Genomic DNA, 18,021 nt, shown 5'->3' on the forward strand with positions numbered 1-18,021 from the left:
TGGAATTTTCCAAGCTGTTTAAAGGCACAGTAAACTTCTGACCAACTGGAATTGTGATACAGTGAATTATAAGTGATATAATCTGTCTGTAAACAATTGTTGAAAAAATGACTTGTGTCATGCAAAAAGTAGATGTCCTAACCAACTTGCCAAAACTATAGTTTGTTAACAAGAAATTTGTGGAGTGGTTGAAAAACAAGTTTTAATGACTCCAACCTAAGTGTATGTCAACATCCGACTTCAACTGTAAATATGGTATTGGAACTAACTTTTAAATATTTCCTGTATATAGTGTGCTTACTTACTTACGTTATTGTGTATAACAGCAAAACTGTTACCTCACCCTAGACAAGTTGGCTACTGGGGGTCACAGTTTCTTCACACTCTTTGGAGAAGGAATGGGAGTGAGGGATGAAAAGAATAATGGAATATGGCTTGAGGTTTTGGATTAATAATAAGTATATGGAAACATATGATGCCAATGGCTGGTAGAAGAAAGGCAGAGATGCTTGGCGCAGTGGTGGAGGACTGCTTTCGGCTACGTTAACACTGTTCTGTTACTCTGGTGCTTGTGTATGACAGCCTATGAAATGTCACCTACTACCCTTCAGTTTCCACACACAACCACTCAGAGGAAACGAGAACAGGGGCGGGAGTGGGAGCAACGCGAGTGAGTGAGAGTGAGAGAGAGTTGGATGAAAAGAAAGGGAAGGCCACCTACGATCCCTTGTTGTTCTCCACTTCAATTTCCCCTCCATCGGTTTCTTCAACGGCGCACATATCATCTCCTCTCCAACCCTCCTCTCGGGTCTCATCAACTTTTTCTTTCTCCCGTAATCTCATTTATGGTCTCTCCCGGATCTCTAAAGAAATACTCCTATAACGAAAAGTCTGAAGGATCCTTCATTAGACCAAATAGAAGGAGGAATGCAATTAAAGAGCAACTGAAGGCAATAAACAATTTCTCTGGTAGAAAACAGCCTATGTGGCATTGATATTAGTCAGATACATTTATTCTAGTGTCAATTGAGTACAAAGTGGAAATAGGATAACTTTGGTCATAAAGTCAGTCTCGTTCAAAACAGAGATTTGCGAGATAATTAGGAAACAATTGTATGTCACGGAATGAAGGGTACCATAACAGTTTTCCTTGAGTTGGGTTTAATTCAACCCTGCCCAATGCCCACAGCTGGTAGCACCTAAGTAATCATCAATTGCCCATGATGGTCAATTTGGTTTGACATTCGATATCCCTATGGAGCTAGTCAGGGGCCATCAGTAAATGACACAATGCACATAGGACAATATTTTAAAATGTCAATAGCTCCAAATTTCAATGACTTTAAAATCTCAAATCAAAAAAAAAAAAATTAAATTAATATAATAAGACAACTAAAAGATGTGCAACATGAAAATATTGTCCCATTTACATTGTGTAATTTATTGAGTCGCTATCTATCCCCAGAGATAGACTATCCAAAGTTAAACCAACTTTGCCATGGTCCCACATCAGTGGCTGAACCTAATTGTTGAAGGAAGTTGGCTAGCTAGGCTACTTACAGAAACAAGACCTGGTTTCAAGTTATCTAGATGGGTGAGTGACTGTAACTGTGTATTGTTTTGGCAGAGTGAAAGTACAATAGCTTCCCACGTTTGAACCAAAGGAGGTGGGTGGGAGGAGCTATAGGAGGACAGGCTCATTGTAATGGCTGGAATGGAATTAATGGAATGATATCAAACACATGGAAACTACATGTTTGACTCCATTCCATTTATTCCATTCCAGCCATTACAATGAGCCTGTCCTCCTATAGCTCCTCCCACCAGCCTCCTCTGGTTCGAACAAACACACACGAGAGACACCCATGTAAAAGCATGCCTCCAAAACCCAAATCTCATTCGCATTTCCTAATGACGAGAATTGAAACCAAGGCTAAATCAGGAAGTTCAGCCCCCCTTTTAGAGAAAGACCCAGCAGACTCCTTTGGTTCAGGGGCGGCAGGTAGCCTAGTGTTGGACTAGGAACTGAAAGGTTGCAAGATCGAATCCCTGAGCTGACTAGGTAAACATCTGTCACTCTGCTCCTGAACAAGGCAGTTAACTCACTGTTCCTAGGCTGTCATTGAAATAAGAATTTGTTCTTAACTGACTTGCCTAGTTAAATAAAGAAAAAATAAATGTAAAAAAAAACTATGACTGAAAAGGATAACAGGACATGTTGGTGATGCATTCAGGTTCAAATTGAGTCCACAATGTTGCACTAGCCAATATCTTACCATCAATACACAATATATGCTGATTTTCGACTGTGACACTAGTGCATTGTGTATACTTACCCTTATGTTATACAAGGGAAATTGTGTTTTCATAGCTAGGGCTGACAGTGAAGAGCACAATCAAAACAGTTGCTTTGTGAGAAGGTGCTAAAGTTCACAGTTAGCCATTGTTGTTTAATAAATGAAAGCTGAAAAGTACTAGTGGTCTGGCTTTGGCCCCACTTGATAGCAAGTCCACCGGAGCCACGGCCCAGAGACACACAGATGCAAGGTATTTTTTTTTTTTAAATGTATGTTTAGTTTGTTGATACTTACTTTGATTTGGTGGTTTCCGATGCTATCCTGCTTTACAGGTGCACCACTTTGAAACCATATGTTTGCTTGTCCAGTAAGTGGGAAGACTATAGAATAATCACTGATTATGATTTGACGCGGTTACATACTCGCGGCAAAAGAGGATACATCAATTTACCGGGCGGCGGGTCTCCACAGCAACGTCGCACCGTGTAGTGACGCCAACCAGGCGGATGGCAAGTAGGCGTAGCTCCTTCCCAGGTCCGCGTGGGCGGCCCCGTGTGGTAGGGAGAGCGAAACACGACACCCCTAGAGAGGAAGGGGGGGTAGAGAATACGGAGTGAGTGGAAAATGAAAAGTCTGTAGAAAGAGAAAGAGAAGAAAAAAAAACGTGGTTCCATACTACTCAGATTGAGAATGTTCCTTGCGTTGTTTTGACTGCTGGAATGATGATGTGGAAGATTCGACCATGCAACATTGTAACGCGGTTAAACTGATGAGCTAAATAATTAGAACCGAGTGTTACAAGGCATTCCCCCGTTATCGGCACGACGGACATAAAGTTCAACGCCATTCAGAGCTGACGATTGGATTTATACAAAGCTAGAACATCATTCGTCTCAGCGAGTTGTGGAAAAAGAACAGAAAAAAAGACAACTTGGAGCTCAAAAGTAACTCGGGAACAGTAGGGGGGCAGGGGTTTAGAGCGCTTGAGAACAGGGGGGTTTAGGCTAAGCTTAGAAACGGAAAAGTTTTAAAGCTAACGAGGAATTTTGCAACATATCAAGAAGAACAACGAAGTCCGGGTGTCGGAGCTCGAAATCAAACGGGAAACTGTCTGAATTGACCAGAGTCACCATGAAAACCCCGGGGGATACGGGTAAGTTACGATCATGTTCGCGGACCAACTATTGTCCGAAGGGAACCGTCTGTCCCTGTTGTCCACTGGAAAGTGCTTGATACTCTATGGCGCTCGACTGGCACTTGTTATTGTTTCACGTAACAACACAATCTCACCTGGATACATTCATGGCAAATGATACACTTGTAATGATCTACCATTGTGTGATAAATGACCCATGGTTATCGTACTAATAACTTAGTGAGAACTCTGCGTAATGAGACGTTAAATCCATACAAGCTATCGCACTAGGCTAGTTAGCTAACTAACGTTAGAAATGAATTGCCGCAATTTCCAACTCGAGTACCATGCAGAGCTAGCTAGCTAACTTGTCAGGGGAAGTTTGAAGTAAGTACGGGACATCCGTTGCTCACACCACTGTCTATTTGTTAGCAACCCGTTTACTATATCGGTGTCTGATAGCGAAGTTTACATGGCTATTATTAGTCGAGGCAGTTAGCTAACCAACTTTCAAACTTCCACACTTGACTAGCTAACTCGCTAACTCGCCCAAAATGGACATTCCTGGCGAGAAACATTAGCCCAAGGTAACGTTAGCACTACTGACCTGTTGATGAACAAAATAGTTCGTTTATTTTCTTAGTTTTCTCCATTAGCTAATTAGCAACCAGGGATGTTAGTTGGGCATTGTAGGACACGCATTCGACATTTAGCCACTGTTTTCAGACCCGTTTTCATTATCTTCAGCACAAAGCATCACATATGTGAGAACTTTTCTACGTTTTTCTAGAAAAAAATTAATGAAGTAGAAGTTGTTCTCGCCGACATCAATTTAAAACATGTCAAACACTGAGTTTCCCAATGAAGTGGGGAGCATAAATGCCCCCCACCCAGATAGACATTTTTCAGATTTTGAAAATCAAAGATTTAAACAATTTTTCATTCTACCCTGTGACGTCACAGAGAAGCATTTTTTTAGGATCTTTGTCTTTTTAACCACAGATCATATATATATTTTTTTATTTCACCTGTATTCAACCAGGTAGGCTAGTTGAGAACAAGTTCTCATTTACAACTGTGACCTGGCCAAGATAAAGCAAAGCAGTGTGACAACAGAGTTACACATGGGATAAACAAGCGTACAGTCAATAACACAATAGAAAAATCTGTATGCAGTGTGTGCAAATGAAGTAAGGAGGTTAGGCCATAGTGGCGAAGTAATTACAATTTAGCAATTAACACTGGAGTGATAGATGTGCAAGTAGAAATACTGGTGTGCAAAAGAGCAGAAAAACGAATATGGGGATGAGGTAGGCAGTTGATTGGATGGGCTGTGTACAGCTGCAGCCATCGGTAAGCTGCTCTGACAGCTGATGCTTAAAGTTAGTGAGGGAGATATAAGTCTCCAACTTCAGTGATTTTTGCAATTCGTTAAGGTGCTGGATATAATGAGTAAGGTTGAAAAGTGACAGAATTGCCCCTTTAACTCGGGCACAACTTTTCAAAGTTCCATTAACTAGCTAGCTAGAGTAGCTAAGTTGTTTAATGCCAACATTACATGCATCATGGGGGACATGCCTGTCCGATACCATTGTCATTGGTCCGATATCTCTTGTGAGTGTGCCCTAAATTCGGCAATATTTTGGCTAATCCAAAATTTTGCCAGCCAACAAACACTAGGCAATTGAACGCTTCTGTATTTGTATTATTATTCTTATTAATTGTTGAAGCCTTAGCAAAGTAGCTACTGTAGTTCCAGTCATTTGCAAATTACCTATGCCCTTTGTTTGTGGTTTAAAAATGGGCCTATAGAAGTATATTTGCAGGAACACCCTGAATTGCGGGCCGCAATCACACCCTTCTGCCTCCCTGAGTAGGTCAGGTTCGCAGATCGAGTCCTTCTCTAGTTTAATACAAATAGGTGTGTCATGCATCATGTCACACTGCAAAGGGTTGGCAGGTTGCCTAGTGGTTAGAGCGTCGGGCCAGTAACCGCAAGGTTGCTAGATCGAATCCCCGAGCTGATAAGGTAAAAATCTGTCATTCTGCCCCTGAACAAGGCACTGTTCCTAGGCCGTCATTGTAAATAAGAATTTGTTCTTAACCGACTTGCCTAGTTAAATAATATATATATATATATATATATAATTACAATACACACTGAGTATCAACGCAATATTACGAAGGTGTTTCTAAAGTTTGGTTTACTCACTGTATTTCAGAGCATGGTGCTATGTTAACCAGCCTAAATAGTGCCTTGATAAAGTATTTTCACACCACTTGACTTTTTCCACATTTTGTTGTTACTACTACCTGAATTTAAAGGATTCAATTGAAAAAAAATTGCCACTGGCCTACACGCAATACCCCCTTAATGTCAAAGTGTAATTACACTGAACAAAAATAAAACACAACATTCAACAATTTTTAAGATTTTACTGAGTTGTAGTTCAAATGAGGAAATCGTCAATTGAAATAAATTCATTAGACCCTAATCTATGGATTTCACATGACTGGGAATGCAGATATGCATCTGTTGATCACAGTTACCTTTAAAAAAGAAAAGAAAGCTAGGGGTGTGGATCAGAAAACCAGTCAGTATCTGGTGTGACCACCATTTGCCTCATGCAGCGAGACATCTCCTTCGCATAGAGTTGATCAGGCAATTGATTGTTGTCTGTGGAATGTTGTCCCACTCCTCTTCAATGGCAGTGTGCATTTGCTTGATATTGGCGGGAACTGGAACACGCTGTCGTACACGTCAATCCAGAGCATCCCAAACATGCTCACTGGGTGACGTCTGGTGAGTATGCAGGGCATGGAAGAACTGTGACATTTTCAGCTTCCGGTAATTGTGTCCAGATCCTTGCGACATGGGACCGTGCATTATCATGCTGAAACATGAGGTGATGGCGGCGGATGAATGGCATGCCAATGGGCCTCAGGATCTCATAAATGTATCTCTGTGCATTCAAATTGCCATTGATAAAATGCAATTGTGTTCGTTGTCCGTAGCTTATGCCTGCCCCTACCATAACCTCACGGCCACCATAGAGCACTCTGTTCATAATGTTGACATCAGCAAACTGCTCGCCTTCATGGCGCCATACACGCTGTCTGCCATCTGCCCGGTACAGTTGAAACCGGGATTAATCTGTGAAGAGCATACTTCTCTAGCGTGCTAGTGGCTATCAATGGTGAGCATTTGCTCACTGGAGTCGGCTATGACGCCGAACTTCAGTCAGGTCAAGACCCTGGTAAGGACAATGAGTTTCTGACCGTTGTGCAAACCTACAGTTTCATCAGCTGTCCGTGTGGCTGGTCTCAGACGATCCAAAAGATGAAGAAGCTGGATGTGGAGGTCCTGGGCTGATGTGGTTACACATGGTCTGCGATTGTGAGGCCTGTTGGACGTACTGCCAAGTTCTCTAAAACAAAGTTGGTAGAGAAATTAACATTAACTTCTCTGGCAACAGCTCAGGTGGACATTCAGTCAGCATGCCAATTGCATGTTCCCTCAACGTGAGACATCTGTGGAATTGTGTTCTGTGACAAAACGGCACATTTTAGAGTTGTCATTTGTCCCCAGCACAAGGTGCACGTGTAACGATCATGCTTTTTAATCGGCTTCTTGGTATGCCACGCCTGTCAGGTGTATCGATTATCTTGGCAAAGGAGCAATGCTCACTAACAGGTATGTAATCAAATTTGTGCTCAAAATCTGAGAAGAGTTTTGTGCGTCTGGAACATTTCTGGGATCTTTTATTTCAGAAACATGGGACGAACATTTTGCATTTTATATTTTTGTTCTGTGTATGTTTTTCCAAATGAATTAAAGCTGAAATGTCTTGAGTCAATACGTGTTCAACCCCTTTTGTTATGGCAAGCCTAAATAAGTTCAGGACTAAACATTTGTGTAAAAAGTCACATGCGTTGCATGGATTCACTCTGTGTGCAATAATAGTGTTTAACATGATTTTTGAATGACTACCTCATCTCTGTACCCCACACATACAATTATCTCTAAGGTCCCTCAGTTGAGCAGTGAATTTCAAACGCTGATTCAACCGCAAAGACTGGAGAATTTCCAATGCCTCGCAAAGAAAGGAACCTATTGGTAGATGGGTCAACATTTTTAAAAGCAAATATTGAATATCCCTTTGAGCATGGTGAAGTTATAAATTACTCTTAGGATGGTGTATTTAGTACACACAGTCACTACAAAGATATAGGCGTCCTTCCTAACTCAGTTGCCGGAGAGGAAGGAAACCGCTCCGGGGTTTCACCATGAGGCCAATGGTGACTTTTAAAACGGTTAGAGTTTAATGGCGGTGATAGGAGAACTGAGGATGCATCAACATTGTAGTTACCCCACAACGTAATTGACAGAGTGAAAAGGAAGCCTGCACAGAATAAGAATATTCCAAAACATGCATCCTGTTTGCAACAAGGCACTAACGTAATACTGCAAAATAATGTGGCAAAGCAATTCACTTTTTATCCTGAATACAAAGTGTTATGTTTCGGGCAAATCCAATATAACACATACTTGTGGCTGCATCATGTTACAGGTATGCGTGTAATCATTCAGGAGTTTTTCAGGATAAAAAACATTAACTGAATGGAGCTAAGCACAGGCAATATCCTAGAGGAAAATGTGTTGTCTGCTTTCCACCAGACACTGGGAGATGAATTCACCTTTTCGGCAGGACAATAACCTAAAACACAAGGCCAAATCTACACTGGAGGTTCTTTCCAAGAAGACATTGAATGTTTCTGAGTGGCTGAGTTAAGTTTTGACTTAAATCTATGGCAAGACCTGAAAATGGTTGTCTAGCAATGATCAACAACCAATTTGACAGAGCTTGAAGAATTTTAAAAAGAATAATGGGTAAATGTTGCACAATCCAGGTCTGGAACGTTATTAGAGACTTACCCAGAAAGACTTGCAGCTGTAATCGCTGCCAAAGGTGACTCTAACATGTATTGACTCAGGGTGTTGAAAACATATCTAATCAAGATATATTAGCTAGTGTTTTTTTTTTTATTATTTTTTTTTTTTACAAATGTTAGAATTCTTCCACCTTTACAGAGTATTTTGTGTCGTTCGTTGACAGTAAATTACTTTAATTCATTTTAATCCCACATTGTAACACCACAAAATGTGGACAAGGTGACTAATGGGATGTGGGAACTGGGAAGCTAAAGGGTGAGGTAAAATGTGGATTTTGTTTTCATACACCAACTGTTATTCTGGCCTTGGGCCTTCAGTCAGCACCCCACCCAGGTTCCTCTATTGTGCAGGATTCCAGGTATCTCTTACTACCTCTGAAAAGAAAGATTGCAGGAGGAGCAGTTGTACATCCCCCAAGGCAGATTTAGTGTTCCTAAGTAGTTTCATGGCGTGCACTCCACTCATTGGTTCAATTTGTTCCTGAATGCGTCACATTTCGGGAATCCATCTTGTAGGCTCAGCCACTGTCCTCCCACCTCTGTGTCCCAACTCCGCTGTCTACCAACTGGGTCATTATTTGGGCTGACCCCATTTAGTCGACTGGCCGATAGGCTGTCGGGTTGACCGAGAGTCCTTTTAGTCGAGCAGTAACAAAAAAATAATCCTGGTGTACAAGACACCTGTCTGGTTCGTGCCTGTCTGTTTGGACTAAACCATTGTGGAGGCCGTGGCACAGTCCATCCAGTCGAAGAAGACATTTGCGATGTAAATTGTATATGGTTATATTATGTAAGAACAATTGTGCAACAAATAAGATGATTTAATAACAAATGCGCCTTCTCCCGCGTTGGATAATGGTCCCTGTCTGGAGTTCTGAAACACACCAGTGAATTGTTGAGTTGACGTCTTCTAGACCATGTTGCTATGTGCATGATAGCACAGTTAGCCAGCATGTTAGTATTGAGAACAACACCGCAGAGACAGCAGCGGAGTTGGATGAGAAAACAGCCCTCGACTTCATTGTCTAAGAAAAATGAGGAGAGCAGAAACTCCAACTTAATTAGGCCTATAATCAATAACCTAACTTTTTAAATGTGCCTGGCTTTATAAATCATATCAACATACATAAGACAGATTATGCTTCTGTTTGAGTGTTTGTTTAGTAGCCTATTGATTCTATGAGCACCAAGCCTCAGGCAACCACAACATGTCACCCAAAAAGTTGCTGGATCAAATCCCAGAACTGACAAGGTAAAAAATCTGCCGTTCTGCCCCTGAGCAAGACAGTTAACCCACTGTTCCCCGGCGCCAAAGGCGTGGATGTGGATTAAGGCAGCCCTCCACACCTCTCTGATTTAGAGGGGTTGGGTTAAATGCAGAAGACACATTTCAGTTGAATGCATTGTTCTCCAACTGCCTAGGTATCCCCCTTTCCCTTTTTAATCTATGCTATGCTGTAATAAAGGCTTAACACTTTATTTTTATTTTTATTATTTTAATTAGACCAGCCTCTCTGGTATTATCATTTATTAAGTGTTTGCGCTGCTCCAAATTGTCAGAACTAAAATTGTTAATAATGATGATAATAACCCTCCTTTTTCCTTGATCTCCTTATTAATATAATGACCCTAATAATAACAATAAGTCATGTGGTTATCATTAGTGGGCTTAGTATTGTATCCTTGTATAACCACCATTAAGATGTAGGCTTAAGAGCACATCCTGTTTAGTCTTAATACCAGAACTTACTAGGGCGCATATTTCAATACTCATATAGGCTACTGTATCAATCAATCATTTATTCGTTAATGTCATCACACAGCATAGGAGTCATTCATGATTTGAAATGCAATCCAAGCATTTTAGTTTTAAAATAAAGTGACCATTGAATAATTTGTGTAAACAATATATAGGCCTAAACCATTTCGTTTTTGGAAATTGCATTCACAAATAAATGCAACTGTTTTTACTCTTTGCTGTAATAAATGCTTTATATATATATATTTTTTTACAACACTCTTATTAGCTTATTTATTTAGAGCTGTTTACTTTGTTCCAAACGGCCAGAAAAATGATTGTACTCTAACAGCACCTGTTTGGTATAATGTAATATCCACGCGGCGCTTGCTCCTTCTCTTTCTTGATCTCCATATTTTCCACAACTAGTCACATTTATTCCACATATCCGACTTATCCTTTATCTCCTGAGCAACCAGTAAATATTCCCCCGTTTTGAGTTTGTTACATCCTCTCCATCCATTTTGCTGTCGTGTGTTACGGTGTTCAGTTTATAACCAATTTATTAATGTAATTATGATATGCTCTAGGTCAAGCCCTATTGGTCATGTGCATACGATGCATACATGTGTCACTTAAAGAGAGCAAGGGTTGAGGGAATAGGGAATGTTATTCCTAAACAAATGTTTTTCCTAATAACTTTTCAGTCAGAAATGGATGTAATTATGTTGCAGCTTCAGCAACACGGACAGCGCGATACACATTGATGTTCTGTGGTGGTCGCTGCAGCAGGGAGGCGAGGGAGACAACGGGTGCTAGTCACAGTCACACTTTTTTAAAAGTTTTATTATTACACAGCGCCGCAAGTCTGAGCCAGGCCCAGCACAATCAAATCAATTGTGGTCAGACTCCCTCTAGTCATTTGTGTCTTTTTTAAAAATTATTTAATCAAACAGTTCGCTTAAAGCATCAGACAAGCTCAGTGCTTATAGTTGATTTGATTTAAACACATAGGATGTGTCTATATATGGAAAAATACACGTTTTAACATTTCTACCAATCGATTGGTTGAAAGAACAGACTCTTGGTCGACCAATATTTTTTTTTCGTCTGAGACAGCCCTTGTCATTATGCCACACGGGCGTTACTTTATGCTACTCTGTGTTAATATTGTAATATAGCCTCATGCCAACATTCCAGGAAATATTCATAGTGTGATTACAAAATAATAATAATAATTCTCTCTATAGGTAATGATATTCAGGCACATATTTATGTTGTAGATTATAGAATGTCATATAGGTCTACATGGTTCTCAAATCCACATAGAGTGAAGTCTGTTTCATTGGGAACATTGCGCGCTCCTGGCTGACTGGTCCAGGTGAAACAGTGCATCGGTGCCTTGTCAACTGCACTGGGAGTCCAGTTAAATGGGTCACACCGCTCCCATCCTGGTAGGACGCGAGTGGAGTGTGGCTCGCTAGCTCCAATTTTCCACTCGTGTTACTCATTATGTCAACCCGCCACGTAAAACATCACAGCTGTCGCCGGGCACTTTTTTGTTGTCTTCTCCTGTGTGTGAAGTGAAAGGACCCATACATGAGCAATTAGCCTGCACAGGCCACTGCATGTGACTGCTGGGGTGCTCATGTTTGTCAGTGGGAATATTCAACATGGCTCCTGTCTGCATTTTCAAACATGACTGTCAGGAAAGCAAATTAGTAAGCGTAGTGGATTGAATTAGGCCTAGGCAGATGGCGTATCCCCAACATGTTGGCTAGGCCTAGCAGATGGCGTATCCCCAACATGTTGGCTAGGCCTAGCAGATGGCGTATCCCCAACATGTTGGCTAGGCCTAGGCTGATGGCGTATCCCCAACATGTTGGCTAGGCCTAGCAGATGGCGTATCCCCAACATGTTGGCTAGGCCTAGGCTGATGGCGTATCCCCAACATGTTGGCTAGGCCTAGGCTGATGGCGTATCCCCAACATGTTGGCTAGGCCTAGGCTGATGGCGTATCCCCAACATGTTGGCTAGGCCTAGGCTGATGGCGTATCCCCAACATGTTGGCTAGGCCTAGGCTGATGGCGTATCCCCAACATGTTGGCTAGGCCTAGGCTGATGGCGTATCCCCAACATGTTGGCTAGGCCTATGCTGATGGCGTATCCCCAACATGTTGGCTAGGCCTAGGCTGATGGCGTATCCCCAACATGTTGGCTAGGCCTAGGCTGATGGCGTATCCCCAACATGTTGGCTAGGCCTAGGCTGATGGCGTATCCCCAACATGTTGGCTAGGCCTAGGCTGATGGCGTATCCCCAACATGTTGGCTAGGCCTAGGCTGATGGCGTATCCCCAACATGTTGGCTAGGCTGATGGCGTATCCCCAACATGTTGGCTAGGCTGATGGCGTATCCCCAACATGTTGGCTAGGCCTAGGCTGATAGTATCCCCAACATGTTGGCTAGGCCTAGGCTGATAGTATCCCCAACATGTTGGCTAGGCCTAGCTGACCGAGTAATGGATGACGGTTGTGGAAAACCCATAATAAACAGGTTATGACTGTCGTCAGACTTCAAGCGTCTGATTTGCAACCTGCACCATCGCAAGTGAACTCCGTATTCTGACCCGTGATGTTTTTGCCTGGAACTGTGCTTTGGTTATGGCCCACACACACACCAAGCCCACAGGTAATGCAGGTCAAACAAAAGCACACACCATAGTCCATTACCCACTGACTGACTACAGTGGACTATGTGTACTACTACAGTAAGGTTTCTCCCCGGCTTCATGGTTGAAAGGGCCCCTGCAGTGTGATGAAACGCCAGGGTAGCCCAAGTGGAACCAAATAATAGTCGGGCCGCTGAGCAGATACCATGTCAGGGCTTCTCGATCTGTGAACACCTGACAGGATACAGAGGTTCCGCCTTCTACACAAATCTACAAACTCAGTGCTTGATGTGACCCGTCAATTTTAAGTCAACTTGGGTACGTTTTGCTCTGGAAGAGGAGCATTTCTTTCTAGAATGTCACGAATACTTAGGCTTATATGGTGGGCTTTTCTACCCCATTTGAAATCTGAACAGCCTTTACTTTAAAAACAATTTGCTTTCAAATCTAGTCTTTTGTTCTTCAACTAACATTTTTAAAGGTTTAAGTCTAGCCTAAATGAAACGGGCATAATCAGAGAAAGATGAACTTTGAAGTACAATGCCACACGCACTGTGTCAAAGGGACCAACATGTCTGACATATCAGTTAACGTATACCATTTGGTGTTTAACAGATCTGTAGACAGTTTTTCTAGTACAATATTTGTTTTAATGCAAAAGGACTGCATTTGGACACAATTAACACCATCACATCATTCACCCATGGCAATCTGTCCCCCCCCAAGCTGTCAATAGTGCTGGTCGCTCTGTCCTGTGGCTTGTGGACGGAGGGGAGCACCATGGGTATTTTTTTTTGTTTGTCTGCTCCAGCCCTGGATTTGGTGGGAACCCTGAGGTTTTGTCTCGCCTGTGTCTGTCAGAACTCTCTCTGGATCCTTGTGGCTTTGGCTTTTCCGTGTGTGTGTGTGTGTGTGTGTGGTAGTGTGTTTTACTTCAAGCTAATGTTTGTGTTAGTGGTGTACTCTCAGTGAGATTCTGAAGCGCGTCTCCTTGAACATAAGCCTGTGTGAAGGCTGGACTGGTGAGAACACAGCAGTGTGGACTCCATCCTTTTCTCACGCTACTTCACACAAACTTGACAGCTTGCACCCGATTCTTCACCAGAAGCCAGATCAAAGCGTGTGAGGTGTGAGGAAGGAGAAAGCAGAAGGGTTGGTCATTTTTTACGGGCCGCGACCGAACAGAAGGGAATCTCGGCCTTGTTCCTGTTTGTCTTCAAATGGTTCCATCTTATCAGGGGAGGTTTAGTTAAAACTCCTTCGGTATGTCTGTTTTCTCCCCGTCTCCTCTCCAGTTGGCCAGCTTTACAGCCAGAGACCACAGATCAGAGTTAATTCAGCAGAACATTTGTTCTTTTACCTGACTCGAGTGAGAACCCCCCTGAATGTCACCAAGGCCCCCCCCCACACTTTTTTTTTTTAAAGATCAATTATGCTCCTTCTATCAGACCGCCTCTACTTACAATATATAGAGGGGGAATGAAGATTTACTCTGCGTTTTTGTATTGTGCTCTGCTGAACACAGACACACACGACGGTTTATTACCGGGCCGGATCCCCCACGCAGCAGTTAAATGGCTGAATGTGTTGCATTACACACGCGCACCGCGCTCACACAGACAAATGCAGCACACTCTTTCTCAATTCTCACGCTAGTGCTGATGCTGGTTGCCGTCTTTGTGGCGACGCCACATCGACTCCCTCTATTTTCATGCACAAAATGTCGTCTCGGAGGAGGATCCAGCGTTAATGCAGACTTAGATTAAACCGAATGAGGAAAATGTGAACGCTGAGATGGTTAAAATAGTCACCTTCAGGCATAGTGTTTCTGCATACAGCCGATCATCATTCACACACAAGTAGATAAAAACAATGTATAATAATAATATTTAACCTTGTTATTTAGCTAGGCAAGTCAGTTAAGATCAAATTCTTATTTACAATGACGGCCTACTGCCGTAGATGTGTTGCATGTCCCACTAAAATAAACAATGTAGCCTTCCTAAAGTTTGATTCGCACACAGCCTACATTTAGGGCTGGCACAATTACCGTATAACTGCGCAACCGGCGGATATGGACGAAGACCATCACGAAATGAATAACCATAAAACGTGTGTGTGTGTACGAACAGCTGACTAAAGACGGGGCGGCCGGGCATTCGTGAGGTCGAGTTCGTTTCTGCTGAAATAGGGACTGTACACATTCCAGTAGCCTGTATGCAGGCTACCTAAAACCGATTTGTGTAAACATCATTTAATGATGCCCTGCTATTGAACATGGCTCTGAAATTACAGCAAAATGCTCCCATGTGGCCTAATCTGTTTAGGTATTTGTATCAAGTCAATTTGAAGCTAGTTATTGATTACGAGAGGTCTCTGAGTGGAAGCACGTAGAGTACTGCCACCATGACTACTATTAATTATGACTATGAAGACCTTTAGTCTCTACGGAAAGATGGAAAATGAAAGATGCATTAGCCGTCAGTGAAGGAATTGGCAGCGTCAGCTCTGACTGATTCATCTGGCTCCCTTGGTTTGGTGGTTTACTCTGGGCTGTGGCGACAGCCGCCGGTTAGGGGAGGGAGCCCTGATGTCGACTGTGCGCTAATCTCACAGCTGGAGCCACCAAGTTGTCGTCAGCCGCTGTCTGAACAAAAATGAAAGTAAAGACTGTCTCGAGACCTAACCACAACACAGATTGCCCCGTTTAGAACATTCTATCTGTTTCTCTGACTCTTACTCCCTCACCCCCATTTCCAGTCCCCTTTCCACTGCGTGTAGCCCCCCCCCCCGTCCACTTTCTTTACCCTTAACGTTTCCTTGATCTCCTGCTCGGTCTTGGCCTACTATGTCTTGATCTTTATCTCACTGACTTTCTGAATGTCTCAGTGTCCATGTTAGCTCTTGGTCTTCTCTTCCATGTCACCTTTCTCGCCCCCCCTTCACTTTCCCCTGCTCTGTTTGCTCTTACGTTTCCAGAATCTCTCCCATCATCCAGCAAGTCTTTGTGTTTTTGCGAACACAGACGTGAGATTTCATACCTCGCTGAGTGAAGTTTTGTAGCGTGCGCCGTCTGAGGATTTGAAGAGACATATTTGGCTTAGAAGAAGCCAGACACTGCTGCGGTCTACAGAGGCCAAAGCCCCGTCTGTCTCCAACAGAGCACAGGCCATACCTCTAATCTGTGCTGCCTGGATGCCCCTGAGTTCAGAAGCCGACTTTAGTGCACCATATCATGAATCTCCCTCCTTGGCGGAATGATGCAGAATACGAATCTGAGCACAGCCAGGAGATAGAACAAATACCAGAGGAGCAGGGGGTAAGATATAACAAACTGACAGGAGTTAAGACAATGGAACTCACTTGCATTTCTCCCCATGGTGTGCTTGTGATTGTCAGGCCCCTGTACCACCACCAATAACCTGGGGGCCCAGACGACTGTCTCCGTCTTTGTCACCCACAGGGGGCTGAAAGGGCCAACTGTGCAAACAGGCCAATCTGGGTCCACCCCACTGGGAGGCTGTCTGGACAGACCAGTCAGAACCCACCTTCAGACCACTGCCCTCTGGATAGGCCCATTTCCATGTCACAGCCAGGATGCTTGTCTATGAGAAAAAGCCAATCAGAGCTGACTTCTTTCAGCAGCATGCCCCACAGTGTCTGTGGTAGGTGGTAGGCCTGATCACCGACAACAATGAGACTGCCTATAGGGAGGATGTCAGAGACCTGGCAGTGTGGTGCCAGGACAACAACCTCTCCCTTAACACGATCAAGATAAAGGAGCTAATTGTGGACTACAGGAAAAGAAGGGCTGAGCACGCCCCCCATACACATCGATGGGGCTGTAGTGGAGCGGGTTGAGAGCTTCCTTGGTGTCCACATCACCAACAAACTATCACGGTCCAAACACACCAAGACAGTTGTGAAGAGGCTACGACAACGCCTATTCCCCCTCAGGAGACTGAAAAGATTTGGCATGGGTCCTCAGATCCTCAAACAGTTCTACAGCTGCATTATCGAGAGCATCCTGACCGGTTGCATCACCGCCTGGTATGGACACTGCTCGGCATCTGACCGTAAGGCGCTACAGAGGGTAGTGCGAACGGCCCAGTACATCACTTGGGCCAAGCTTTCTGCCATCCAGGACCTTGATAACTGGCAGTGTCAGAGGAAGGCCCTAAAAGTGTCAGACTCCAGTCACCCTAGTCAGGCTGTACCGGAGCGCCAAGTCTATGTCCAAATGGCTCCTGAACAGCTGTTACTCCCAAGCCATAAGACTGCTGAAGAATTAATCAAATGGCTACCTGGACTATTTGCCCCTTTTTTTAACTCTGCTGCTACTCACTGTTTATCTATGCATAGTCACTTTACCCCTACCTACATGTACATATGACCTCGATTAACCACACACTGACCCGGTACCCCCTGTATATAGCCTCGTTATTGTTACTTTTTAGATTTTTATTTAATTTCTTACTTTAGTTTATTTTGAAAATATTTTCTCAACCAACAATGCAGTTTTAAGAAGAAATAAAGAGTTTAGGGTTTGTAAGTAAGCATTTCACGGTAAGGTCTACACCTGTTGTGTTCTGAGCATGTAACAAATAACGTTTGATTTGATTCTCTGGGGTAGTGGGGATTTAGACAATAAATACATGTCGTCCTCTTACTTGGGCTGGACCTGATTTAGTCCAGGGGTCTTGCAAATGACCCTCTTAGTACCAGCCCAGAGCATGGAGGAAAAAAGCCTGCACTGAGCCAGGCTTACCCAGCCGACAACCCTCCATGTTCCCTCTGATCGCTTCCAGGACCTCTCCAGGTCACTGGCTCTACTCTCTACGAAGTCACATGGTTCACAGCAGTCTTACCGACGTTGGGGTGATCAGGCTTAAGTGTGTGCAAATACCTCTCAAGTGTTTTTTTGTTTTGTTGCTATTCTACCATTCCCTCAACACTAGAACTGCTCGGCATCGGGTCACACCCCCAGTGTTCAATCGATTTTATTCTTGGAATGCCTTTGTTACAACTATGAAATGGAAAGCATATGTGTTGGAACGCGGTAACAGTTTAAAAAAAAATGTATTTACGATAACAACAAAAAAAGCCCCATACCTCTAAGACGCCAGGTCAAGTGATGTCCTCAGTAGCCTAAACATCAGGATACGCGCCAAGTGTGCTTGGTAAATCGTGAAAATCCGCACAATAGCAATTCTGGCATTTCTAATGAAT

At 43.2% G+C, this 18,021-nt stretch overlaps 1 protein-coding gene across 1 annotated transcript in view; it reads left to right on the forward strand.

The window, feature by feature from the left end:
* Positions 1–2,767: 2,767 nt before the first annotated feature.
* LOC115175939 (ETS domain-containing transcription factor ERF) overlaps positions 2,768–18,021 on the forward strand; it is a 29,013-nt gene continuing 13,759 nt past the window's right edge. The window contains exon 1 of the mRNA XM_029735599.1: positions 2,768–3,450. Coding sequence (XP_029591459.1) covers positions 3,429–3,450 — 22 coding nt within the window. The 5' untranslated portion in view covers positions 2,768–3,428. The remainder of the gene's footprint in view (positions 3,451–18,021) is intronic.

The sequence above is a fragment of the Salmo trutta genome, chromosome 36, assembly GCF_901001165.1.
Source record: "Salmo trutta chromosome 36, fSalTru1.1, whole genome shotgun sequence".
Classification (NCBI taxonomy): domain Eukaryota; kingdom Metazoa; phylum Chordata; class Actinopteri; order Salmoniformes; family Salmonidae; genus Salmo; species Salmo trutta.